This window comes from Anarhichas minor, unplaced genomic scaffold (genome assembly GCF_050575085.1).
Source record: "Anarhichas minor isolate MPS153535 unplaced genomic scaffold, ASM5057508v1 ptg000027l, whole genome shotgun sequence".
NCBI lineage: Eukaryota > Metazoa > Chordata > Actinopteri > Perciformes > Anarhichadidae > Anarhichas > Anarhichas minor.
Window position 1 is genome coordinate 15,386,404 of NW_027466473.1, and position 13,228 is coordinate 15,399,631.

The 13,228-nt window shown below is 39.7% G+C and overlaps 1 protein-coding gene across 1 annotated transcript; it reads right to left on the bottom strand.

The window, feature by feature from the left end:
* Window positions 1–279: 279 nt before the first annotated feature.
* LOC142960350 (gamma-aminobutyric acid receptor subunit rho-3-like) lies at window positions 280–8,783 on the bottom strand. The gene is made up of 9 exons (XM_076102159.1): window positions 8,656–8,783; window positions 7,935–8,047; window positions 5,345–5,412; window positions 5,024–5,247; window positions 3,611–3,693; window positions 2,781–2,918; window positions 1,327–1,479; window positions 677–870; window positions 280–582 (listed from the first exon to the last, which is right to left on the bottom strand). Exons 1-9 carry the CDS (start codon window positions 8,781–8,783, stop codon window positions 280–282), a joined length of 1,404 nt encoding a protein of 467 aa, XP_075958274.1.
* Between the last annotated feature and the right edge of the window lie 4,445 nt (window positions 8,784–13,228).

The window sequence follows — 13,228 nt, forward strand, 5'->3', positions numbered from 1 at the left end:
AAAACTTTTTCTCTTATAAAACAGGCATGTCAATAACACACAAACATCCGCAAAAATAACAACCATTCAATGAGTTTCTCCAAGTTACAACTTGAACACTCCTTGAGTAAAAGATATCTCTGTCCATCGGCAGACACTGTGCAAACTTGAGGTCATATCCCGTAGCCGAGCAGATTCTTGTAAATCAGCTTATTGCAGCCTGTTGGTGTTACACTGTACAGCCAAGTGGTGAAAATAGTCAAAAAGGAATACTGTTTATACTGCTGCATAGGTTATGTTCTATGTATATAAACTCCAGTAAATTATGTTGAAGAGCAGGTAAGCCAGAGGGAATATGACTCTGGAGTAGGAGTCGATCATGTAGCTGTTGCTCATAATGAAGCTGAAGTGTTGCAGCACAGGGTTCTTGTGGCGTAGCCTGGTGCCTTCTGTGGGTCCGGAGACAGTAGAGTTTCGAGTCTGGGTGTTCCTCTCTGTGTGCGGGGTGCTGGGGACCTCTGTGAAAGAAGTCAGGTCGATGTCATTGTCGTGGAAACAGCCGTCGAACGCCATAGCCTGGGTGGCATCGAAGGAGTTGGGGATCTGCAGCGACAGAGGCAGAAGAGGAGAGTTAGCCTGTCCAGATGGTAGGAAATGATTTTCTGATTTAAGAAACAAAAAACTAAATGAGAATGACCTTTGCCCTTCTGAGCCGCTTCATCTCCTCCACTGTAGTGAAATAGTTGACAGCAGCGTACTCGATGACAGACAGGAAGACAAACAAGAAGCTTGCCCACAGGTAGATGTCTACAGCTTTGACGTAAGACACCTGTGGCATAGAGGCTGAGACACCAGTGATGATGGTGGACATGGTCAGAACCGTGGTGATGCCTGGATACACAACACATCATGAGTATTAAAATGTTACCTCACAAATAACATCCATTGTTTGGATTAATTCAACTTCAATACTAAATGCAATAGGCATAATAAAATACCCAAGTTGGATGGTAAAACATGTCCATATTAATATTATATGTGGTGTATCAGCAGTTTTCTAATACTTTAATAACCACCAAAACATTTAAAGGAAGAGTTCAACATTTTGGGAATTTCCTTTCTTGCTGAGAATTATGAAAGTGGTGTCGATATTGTCTATTCTAACTGTCTGTAGGAAAGCAAATAAGCTTTCACAAAATGTCAGAGTAATCCTCTAAATAAAACTGAAAAACTAGGCTAAGTGATGCTTTTGCACAGATTTTGAATAAAATTACCAGTTACATAGTATCTTTTTAATAAAGCTGTCAACATGTGTTAAAGACAACACGGTCACATTGGTCTCAGTACCCAGAGAGACACGGGCAGGTACGGCCCTCCTGTCTATCCAGAAAGACACCCAGGACAGCATCACCATCAGCATGGTGGGAAAGTACGTCTGAAGCATGAAGAAGAAGATATGCCTCCTGAGAAGGAAGTTAATGTTGAGCCGATTGTACCAACCTGAAACAGAGATAAATGCACAAAAAGTAGAGGTGAAAAACAAGACTGTCACTCAATAAAATCTTGCAAAAAAAACCCTGCGCAGTATTGTGTAAGTTGTCAGAAAGTAGACGGACGAACAGGGAGAACCTCGAACTCGGATGAGAAAGTGATTATCTTCTTGGGCCGATCTGTCTGGAGATGAAGTTATAAAACAACATCTTAGCGCAGATAGGTCCCCACAAGATTATTTCACACCGAAAATGTGACAGTAGAGGAAGGCATGGCTTTAAAAAGTGGGCTTAGCAGTCAGTCATACAACTCCTAAATGCTTAAATAATAAAGCATACCACAGAAGAAATATGAAAATATATTTGAATACTGTAAATAAAAAGGCACATGCTTTGTACGTATGATGAAGTTTTTTTTGCCATGTAACCTTTAAAACAGAACTTGATAGGTTCTTTAAATAATTTACCTTGAAACAGAGGGAAACAGCTAGAATGGCTTTGTCTGAAGGCAACAAACCAACAAAATAACGTGTTCATTAGTGAGCTTTGTAAGTTTTGTGAGCGTTACCTTCGGACTGAGGCAGGCTAGCCCCTTACTTCCACTCGTTATGCTAAGCTAGGCTAACCACCTGCTGGCGTGAGTTTTATATTGAGACGTGCATACTTATATACAGGGCGTTTCTCAAAGTCAATGAAGGATCCTTCAACGGTTGAATTTCAAAGTTGCTACGTCATTGAATCCAACCTGGAGGACTGTTCCAATGTCAAAGATCCTTCAAAACTCCACTAAGGTCTGAGACCTTTGTTCAGAGGGTTTTCAAGGATGCATGTGTGTATGCTCCGCGCTTCTAAAACACCCACCAAGGAAGCATCCTTGACTTTGAGAAACACCCACAGTGTGAGAGTGAGGCGAATAAGCCAGAAAGCGCTTAGACTGTTCCTTTTAAAAAGGGACAGTTCAGGATGTTACTGTGTTACTGATACTGATACTTTGTTGAGTCGATCGGAGTTGATTCATTGCGGTGGAAGAGCTCTGAAAAGGGAGGTAAATTTATATGTATTTATTGTTGCACACATTAATTTGAGGCTATAGTCATTATTGTTCTCACTGTTTGCCGGATCTACCAGCAGGTGTGAAGGTGAATAAAATATTATACTGTATACAGGTCTAAACATCTTAAATTCTCCCTTTTTAGAAACGCAGACAGGGTTTCGTGACATTGACTATATTAGGTTTAAATAAGGAGCTCTCTGGTCGTTCCCAAACCGGGTACAACACAGAGGGGCCCTAACGGCTCTAACCTCACATACCAGTACTGCTGTAGAAGGCAAGCCCGAAGGAAGGCTGGAAGTCTTCAACAAAAAACTGAGAGAGCACGATCTCGTCAGTCCTCAATGAATCGTTCCCGTTCTTCCAGTAGAGCATTAGGTCGTTCTCATTGTAAGCATCTTCAAGAGAGGAGAGAGGGACACCTTCACATGTTGCCTCTCTTAGAAGATTCATGGATGATCTCCTCAGAGGAGAGGAGAGAGCGCACAGAAATAGGCCTCCCGACTCTCCTCTGAGATCAGGATCCATGCTTTATCCATGTAATAAGTTAAGGCAGACAGGGAGAGAGATAAAGAGAAAGAAGCAGGCCAGAAACACAAAACATTTCCCCCAGAGAAAGTAATCCCCACTATCGGAAGTTATGACCAAATTCAAGTTCAGAGCAGAATGAAAAACGGAATCCCAAGCAAATCCTGCATCAGAAAAGCAGATGTTTATAATGGTCAGAGATTGACCTGATAGAGGATTATGATTTATGCAGTCTTTGCAAAAAGAAGATGGCGATGGCTACTGTGTGTTGTTGAAGTATGGTAATGCACTTAGAGCTGTCCGGTGTGTGTTTCTGTCCCTATAGGATAACGATCAAAGCTATCCAATATTGTTTTTGACCAGCATGCATATGCTTAATATGGAATTCAGTGAGCTCAGCAGTTTCGCTAGCCGGTGCCTTTAAATCACAAATAAGTGCATCAAAAGGTTGTGTAACATGTTTTCCAGCAAAACATGTCTCATAAGCACATTACGCAATTTGTTTTGCAGCAAAATAAACAAACATCAGAAAGAAATGTCCCAACTGCAGTTTGGTACTCACAGCTCTCGAGCTCCAGAGAGCAATTCTGTGTGTCCAGAGGGAAACTACTGAAGTCCATTGAGCAAAGTGCCGTCACAGTGATCCTAAAACACAGCTTACAGTTAAAGAAACACCCACATAAATCAAGCAATTCAGCATCAGCAGCAACTGTGTTCATAAAACATATTTGAATCAAGCTGCTTACATCTTAGTTAACCAGCCAGTAAGACGTCAAAAAGGGTACAAAACAAAGCCACTGGACTGATTTTAAGATGTTAAGATGGTGGTGCATGCACTAACTGTGACTCTGGCGCTCAGGCTCTGTGGCTACAGCAAACTGTGAGGGATGACGCCATATTGTCGACATCTGTTGCTGAAATGGATACGATGAATGTAGTCTGATCGCTTCTAATATTCCTTTCAGGCTCTGCTCGCTAAACCTTGCATTAATAATCCAGTGGATTGTTTTATCTTGGTTGACATCCTTTTCAAAACATTTTAGTAATGTTTGAATCATGACTCATTTCAGTAGATTTATATACGCAGGTAAAGTAAAAGATATGTACCTTTTTTAAAGAAGAAATTAATTGTAAATGTAACTTAAAGCGAAGTGGCCCCAGCCATCCAGACAAGCAAGCTTTACACATGGAATTAAAACTGTTAACAGCATCAAAATGTCTGGTTGTTGCATGTTCGGTTGTCAGAATCGATATTCCAACAGATGACTCAAGTTCTACAGAATTCTCGACAGGATTACGATCGTTTAACGAGTGATCAAATTAACTGGTGACTTTTAGACGAATGCGTCCGTGGTTGCTCGTAGTGACTTACAAAAAAGGTAGGAGTCGATGATAAACACTGATGAGTATGTATTTAATATTGATCAAAGGCTTTTACGAGGACACCTACATGTTCTGTTTTGAACAGTCACCACGTAACATGGTCACTCGTTAAACTGAAACACGCGGCGTCTATTGCTGCAAGCTATCAAACGTGTTGATTAGTGGACTGATCAAAAACGCGTGTTTGAAGCACCAATTTTAAAACTCAACTCAAAAACATAACTGTTAAAGGTTCTATAAACAAGGGAATTGCTGTTTCAGCTGTTCTTGGTCTGGTATGACCAGTAGCTTGTGGTTGATTTTAGCGAACTAACTAACTAAAATGAATGAATACATTTTCTTGATTTCCTGCTCTTCTCTACTTTTCCTCCTGTTGCACAACATTTTAACATGTCACAGATAAACATAATGATGCCTTTCAAACAACTGACAAAAGAAAAACTTCATTCATTCAAAAAATTCAATGTGCCATAAACCTGCAATTACCATTTACCACAGTAGGCGCTACTCAGCAAAAGTCAGCCTCGCTTTAATCGTTCTCCACTTTGATGGTAGTCTCTTCATAAATAACATCAAGGAAACTTCTCTTTACCTGACACTGTAGAGGATATTGCCGTCAGGAAAAACCCTCAGCATGATGTTCTCCATGGTCGTGTCGTGGATAAAAGAACGCTTCGAGTGGACAAAGAACACGTCAGGAACCCAAATCTTTTTCACGAGACGTGCATCAAAGGTACGACTCTTGTTGCTGCTGGAGGGGAAGGCCAGACGATCGTCCTGCCAGTAATGCCTCAGGTACAAAGTCATGGTGAAGTCCTGAAAACAAAAACACGACAACAACTCAAGCCCAGCAGAGAAAAAGGGGACACTGTATACTGGCTAGACTAACTGCAGAAATCCCAGAGGCACATACCATGTTTACTTCTGATATGCTGTCAATGCTCTCCACCTGGACGTCGATGCCGACAGGAATAGCCGACCCTGGAAAAGATCAAAGGTTGTCATGTATCAGCAACAGTAGGATCACATCCATGATGAACCGTCCATCTGCACATCTGCCGGAGATTATTTATGTGCAAATCTCACTGCTGAGCTATACGATGTAAACTACATGGTACAGACTAAAGGTTGGATGAAAGTGATGACCCTGATATCATGCTGGTTCTTAAGCCTGACTCAGCTTGGAGTTGCTATCATATAATTTTCTAATACAATCTGAATAGCTTCAACATCACTTCATCAGTTACACACAGCTGACAGTTCAGATAACACCTTTGGTGAAGCAGTAATCCTCATCGTCATCTCTACAATTTTGCCGCTGCTCACTCAGGAAGCACAGATATGATACTATACATCAAAATACTTGAAGGGTTTATAGATATCTCAAACTTGTAATCAGCTTTTCATTTTCTGGATGAGCTTTAAGTTACCAAAGAGAATTTTTTAATATTTGACTATTTCAGAGAATCTACAAATATTGTTTTGAGAAGATAGCGAATCAAACTGCTTTCAAAATCTGCAACTACATCAAATTTGACACCACCGTGGAAATGCAAAATGATGATGACATGAAAAATTAAAAAATATCTATGCATTGTATTTTTACCTGCCTTGTAGAACACTTTGTTATTGCTTGTTTTAGAAAGTGCTTTATTAATAATCTTTATTAACCTGAACATGGCCTAATAGCAATAATTATTACAATTACACAGACGTGGTGTTTGTGGTCAAAATTATTAGCCAATCAGCTCTTAGATCAGGTGAAAGCCAGACTTTTCCCATCATGCCCTGGGCCTTGCAGTGTGTGGAGAGCGCCTGACTCTAAAAGCCCTGCATGGATACAAATGTCCCTTGTGTTACATAGATTACAAATACCAGTTCTTTAACTGCCTATTTTCAGTCTGAGGCCAATCCCAGCATGCATAAAGACAAACAATCACCGACACCAACTATCCTGTCAGTGGACATTTTGGTTCACTGGAGCAGAGCCACACAAACACTGGGAGCTAGAAAACAACCGAGGCTTTTTATTAATTAACCCGAATGTTTGCTCAAGAAACTAAAATGTTAGAATGCTATGTTACAGTAAATACCACCATATTGTAATATTGCATATATGTATGTTGTGTATCAGGTCCTTATTTAATCATAAGGCGTCAGCATACTGTAAACATATGATGCGTACTAAACATCCCGTTCTCTCAGTGCCATTATCTAATGAAGGTATAAGCACTCAAAACCATCCGCCTACGATTACAGTAGAGTAGTGAAATGGGAGGGATTATAACTGACAGGTAGGCCTGTTCCTTTCACCGAGGTGCTTGATAGGCATGACACTCTCCACGAACAAAGAGCAACTGCAGTGAAAGGTCAGAAGCTACAGGATTGTAAATGTAAACTTCAGGGACTACAAGGAGAAAGGCAGTACAGCGGAACAATCCCAACTAATTTGATTCTGTTACTGGGGTCCACTCCTCTACTCCATTACCTATTATTTAAAACAAAACCTGATGTTTGTCATGTGGATTAAAAGGTTTTAACAAAGCAAATTATTGACTGATTTATTTACTGATGTGCATCTGAAACTAGAACGAGAGGAGCTCAGAGAGTTCATAAAACTATATTCTACACACACTGGTGCACAAGCAACAAAGGGTTTTTACAAAGCATTCAATCCAAAACACCCACACGTGGCTGATTGTGTAAGACCTTATGGTTTGCAAAGAAAACATGTTGACATACAGGAAGTCTGTTACAGTCAATTGGCGACAGGACAATACCCCCCCCCCCCCGCAATGTATGCCTGTAGATGGATTATGTAATCTTTCTGTACAACAATGCATATTTGCCGTTTTAAAGAAATGGTGATAGTTCAACTGCTCGTACATTCACTGAATGGCAGGTAGGAGTCCTTGGAGGTTTGTCCTCAGAGAGGACGGATATTTGGAGCGACTGCTGCATTCACATGTTTCAAGAATGTTGTAACCTCTAAGACAGAATCAAACAATTGAGAAAGCATCCACTGAGAGGATCGAGACAGCCTCTAAACCATTTGCTGAACCTGGACCATTGAATATAAATTAAAATAAAATTGGAAAAAAGGGAACAACATTGATTGAAAAATGTTTGTACACCCTTTACTCGAATTAATAGCAAAAACAACAAACAACTTATAGCTTTGAGGCTATATATGTATAAATATATTCTACAGTCTCAGATCAAAATGAAACATTCTAGTTTTAGTGTTTTGAATATTCTCTAACGGGCTTTTCTTTTACCCCCACAGAATAAAGTACGCAGTTCAGATTATTTTATCAATCTAGGTCACTAAGGTTTTTTTTTTTGAACACGTAATACCAAACGACAGCACAGTATCCTACATCAACCATACTAAGTTACCCAGAAAGCACATGTTTAATAAAATAAAAAAATACAAACAAAAGAAAGCAGAAGAGGTGGAATTAAATAGATACACTCTATATAGATTAGGTTTGTGTCTTTACCTCCAAATCCAGGGCGCATTGCAAAATCATGGTCTTCAATCCGAAGCAGCTGCTCAGATTTAATTAGCAGAGACTTGGTGCTGTCCTGCTTTTTCATCTTAAGATCCACTCGCCTGAGAACCAAAGAGAACAAACAGCTTAACGTAGAAACTCTCTTCATCTCTATGTTTCTCTTACGAACACGGACAAAATTGAAGCAGAACTGACATCTGGTCGAAGGAGTTAGTGATGGTTACTAGCACTCTGATTACAAGCAAAGGCCAATGGTCCCTAAAATGGAAGTTATTTTACTGATCCAACATAGTTGTAACTGGGTCAGAGATATTGTGGGGCCTCTTTTGTGTCTGGCTCTAAAAGTCCTATTTGTATTCACTGTCTTTCTTGAAATCCTCAGAGATTAATGTGAATCAAAGAATTAACTCTGATGTAAATTTGACCCTGTCCAAATACAGGCATTATGTGCTTTAATGATATGTTGAATAATTCTGAATATCATTTGATTGTAACAGAATCCACAGAAAATCTTATGAAATGCACAGATCACCTTCCATCCTCACATGTTAAATCCCCTGCTCTTACCGTTCCTTTTCTGATTTTTACTTTTGTAAAGTAGCATTATGGAGAAGCCACAAAATGTAGATGCCTGGTGTCTAAAAGTAACAGCAGAAGCAGCTCCACAATTACAACAAAGTGTCATGCGAGAAATCCCACATTGGCTCACCCTCCATGCTTTTGTTTGGTGTTCTCTCCGTGCTGCTCCTTGTGTCTCCTCTTGCTTGGATAGTGGCTGCTGACGGGCCACAACCAGGCCAGGCACATAAGTCTAAAGGCCAGGAGGGCCACTCTCATGGTTAAACTGGGGCTTGGAAGACTAGAGGAACCAAAACGTTCCTCCCACTGCGTCAGTGTCTCGCCCAGGGATTGCCACAGCTGTCCCCGTCCTCTACTGGCACGTCCATGTCCCAGCAGCACTCATTGTGCACCACCACGCACACACCCAGCTACTTCTGCATTATCCTGCTGCTTCATCTCCTCTAACATGGTAAGCATCAGTCAGCGCTTAGCTCCAGTGCACAGGCATCCTCCTGGTTGGGTTTGCTATTCTCTGTGCCATCCCTCTGCTGACGTCTGCGGACTACATGTAGCTCCGACTCCCCCGCTGTCCCCACCCACTGATTTACGTAAAACCAAATATCAATTTATTCCTATAATGACAAAGGAATACCATTAATTCCTCTCTAATCTTCTTATCTTTGGTTGGTGAAATCTTTCAGTAACCTACAAACTGGAGGCAACAGAGGGCGGGGAGAGGGATAATACGACCGGCAGTTTCATCATCATGCTGACCAGATAAAAATCAAAAGCCTCTAGCCTACTTTTATACATTGCAGGATTTTCCCTCGACTAGCGAACTGTAGTGGTGGGAGGACAGATCCCATCCACAGGAGACAGGCGCCAGCTGGGCCACATCTGCAGACGTTGCACTTATGACTTCTGAGCAGATATCATTCACAGCAGAGGATATGTTTGAAAAAAAAAAACAAGGCTTTGAACTGTTTTCATTTAAACATTAGAAAAAAGGATTACGAATCGTATGTGTTGGTACAAATGTTACTATAATCCAATGCAAAACAACATCATTCACACATGAAAGGTTTCAGACAAAGGTTTTGAAAAATGTGTATTGACATGCTAATGAAATATTCACAATGCTTTATCATGAGGTGCACCCTCGCTTGCCAAAATAGTCATACATATTTGATTACACAGTTTTTTAGCCCCTCACTGTGCATGTTCCCTTATCACCTCTTGGCCACATCCAGTCAAATACAGACAGTGATCCTGTACTGATGGACACTGCAGCCCCACAAGTAGTTTCATTGACAGCTCCACAGCAAAGAAAGACAAATATGGATCCCTCTGATGTCACTGTTGGTGATGTAAAAAACAGGAACTCACTGGGAAAACTTGACACTATGAACACTGAACAAAACTAAACACGAACAAAACTAAACATTAAGAAAACAACCATAACCCTCTACTACACAGATGCACTAAGACAACCTGGCAAAGACTAAAGGAACGTGGCTGTATATGTAATGACTGGGGAAGTGAGAACAGGTGAGGAGGTGAGGCGACTGCAGGACTAATGAGACACAGGTGAAACTAATCAGGGCGGGGCAGACGATCAAAGCTGGCGAGAAAACACTCAAAGGCTGGAAGTGAAGTGATCTTCAAAGAGGAGAAGTGAGTAAGAAAATAAAACAGGAGGAAATTAAACAAAGAAAAAAGATAGCCTCAGGGCGGATTATAACATCTGAAGCTACTTTCCCTGACATTATAGTTGGAAGTTGAAGTCGATATCTTGCCTGTAAAGACTTTGAGATATTTTAAATTTGTACTTTATTTATTTATTTATGTGTTTATTTATTTATTTTTATTTTTTATTTATTTTTTATTTTTTTTATTTTACCATTTTATTTTTAGTTATTGATACTATACATTATTTTGAAAAAATATGATATTAGATTTGATTTTCTTTATATTGCTCTGCATGCCTTTAAACAAATGCATCTAACTCTAATTAAACCAGCAAGCTGTCGACATATACAGGAGCTTTGCAGCATACTGGATATATACATTCAACATGACAGATTATTAACGTGCTAATGGCTATGACATATATTACACAACAGACATACAGTTAATTATTCAGTAATGTGAGAATGAAGGGAACAGAAACTACTAAGGACATGTACATTCTTAAAAATTCAAATGTCAAAAGGAAATGAAGAAATACGACAGACTCATGGAAAAAAGCATGTTTGATAATTCTGTATTAAATCAAGGAAGGAACAGCTGAGAAAAAGAAACTTCAGAACCAACGATGAAATCAAAACACGGACTGCATGACGCTACTGTAGTGCCATGGTCCCTTTAATCTGGGATTAAAGTTGATTGAGGGCAGACATGAGCAATGCCATCTTAAAGAATCACTCACGTGGACCTTGGCTCCCTTGGACATGTGACCGAGCAGCTGCTGGACAGCTTGCCGTTCACATGTGGAAGTGACATCTCATCTGTGCCCTCTAGAGGTCATCATCTGTCAAAATATGTAAACGACTGAGGCGCATTTGCATTCACGAACAACCACGCGGTCTACCGTGTGTTTATGCCAAAACGTAAGAATAACAGCATCATCATAGACATGGACAAACAAGCATTACTGGAATTGAAATCACTAATACCTTTACATGCATCCATTTTCTATACTCTGTGTAGGGTCACGTGGGACTAAGTCTATTCTAGCTGGCGTTGTATAAAAAGATTCATAAAACAAGATGGTGTTTGATTCATTATACATTGCATCAAGTTGATTGTGTAACAGTGATTCTGAGTTGTGGTATCCAGAAAAAGTGCAGATAACAAACTAAGTGTCTCTTTGTCACATTACCATAGAGGAGAAACAGACAGGCCTCCTTTTTAGATAAACATAGTGTCTTATATCCTTTATCCTTTCATCCACTTTTTCTAGCGACCCACTGTGTTTACAGTCATTATAAGGATGTGTGTGATTTGTAGAAGCTTCTCCTTATAAGGTACTTATCAAACATTGTTTGTAGCCAGTAGAGATGATGTGTAATGTTAAAGAATATTACAGTGGGTGTTACATGTGTGTGTTTGTGAACTATTTCAGTAGAAGTGTTGTCTAATGAAGCATTCACCAGGAGGCTGGTTAAAGTTTTACCCGCCTGGTTAATTAGTCAGTGTTTCATTAGTGTTAGGAAGGATGTAAAGTGGAATCACACAGTAACAGTTCAGTGCACACCAGCGTGCTTTCACACACATGCATAGTAAATACTGTTACCGGATCAACAACTCGGCACAGGCCAGCAGCCATGGCAGAGACACACGTGCTCCTGATCCTGTTGCTAATTTTCTTGGAGAAATTGTTGCTGACAAACTCAAAAGGTATTGTGATACTTCACTTGGCATCCTATCCTGCAATTCACAGACAAGCTTTAAATAGCTATGTATACTCTTTTTGAAGTATGTAAGAAAATGCTAAGCTGTTGGGTTAAATTTCCTGACTTTTGATTTATTTTGGTGTTGTTATCATTGATTAGCTAATTCTAACTTTGCAAAATGAAAAAGGCAAAAGATAAGAGTGACGTGATAATGGAAACATTCCTTCTAATTCCTGGCAAATACTACAAATCTTTGCAACAAGCTGATGGTTAAAAAGGTTTTGTAACATTGAAAAAGCAGTTTTTGGTAAATAAAGGTGCTTATTTTTGTGTACATGTTACCTTATAAGAGTTCTTCCCTGTAGTAAGAACAAAGCTATCATACCGTCCATACACTGATGATATCAATTTATGTATTTATTAATGTAAATGCCAGACAAGCCACGGGAAGAGAGCTTCATGGATGTACAGCAAATGATTTTACAGCTCAGAAGTTCATGTAATGTCAGTTATGTGCTGAAGAATGACACAGTGCTTTGAAAAAAATGACAGCGGTTACAGATAACATTAGTTTGCATTGATATGTCCACAGCAGCAGTAAACACAGCTGCACAATGTCCTCAGTGTATTACCCAGCCTGTGACAGCTGCACACATCTGGGGGACTGAGCAGTCATTTTGGGTGACGTGTGACTGATAAATAAATAAATCTCTATTTTAGTAAAATAAGCTCAGATGTTTATTTGATATTAAAACACAGAGGACTGAGGCTTGGATTTGTCTTTCTCTGAAACGACCACATCAATGAAATTGTGCAAAAAGTCACGGATTCCTGACACACAATTGTTTTTGTCGCAGCAGCAGATGCGTCTTTGAGATCAAGTGAAAAAATACTGACAGCATGAGCAGTGCAGCAGCAGTGACCTAATCACAAACAAAATAAAGTATTTTATTGCTCTTAATCTGGATATTATATGTTCTCAGATTTCAGAGTTGGACAGTTGCTGTTGTAAACGGTTTGTGAAGTCTGTTGACCACAAATTATTGGACACTGCAAACTCAAAACACCACAGATGTGGCAGGAAATAGTTACAAAATTTGCCTGAAAAGAATGTGTAATTATGAAGGAAAATGAGGGAAGTGATGTAATAATAATAGTATTTAACATGTTTACAGGAAAGCTATAAGACTGGACAGGTGGTCGGACATAGCAATACTTTAATTTTGATCTGTACAATTCTAAATTCTCTAATGACAACTATACAAACAGTGCAGTGCTCTTGACCTTTGACTGTAGCTTTACCATCTCAAAGTCCTTTTACCAGAT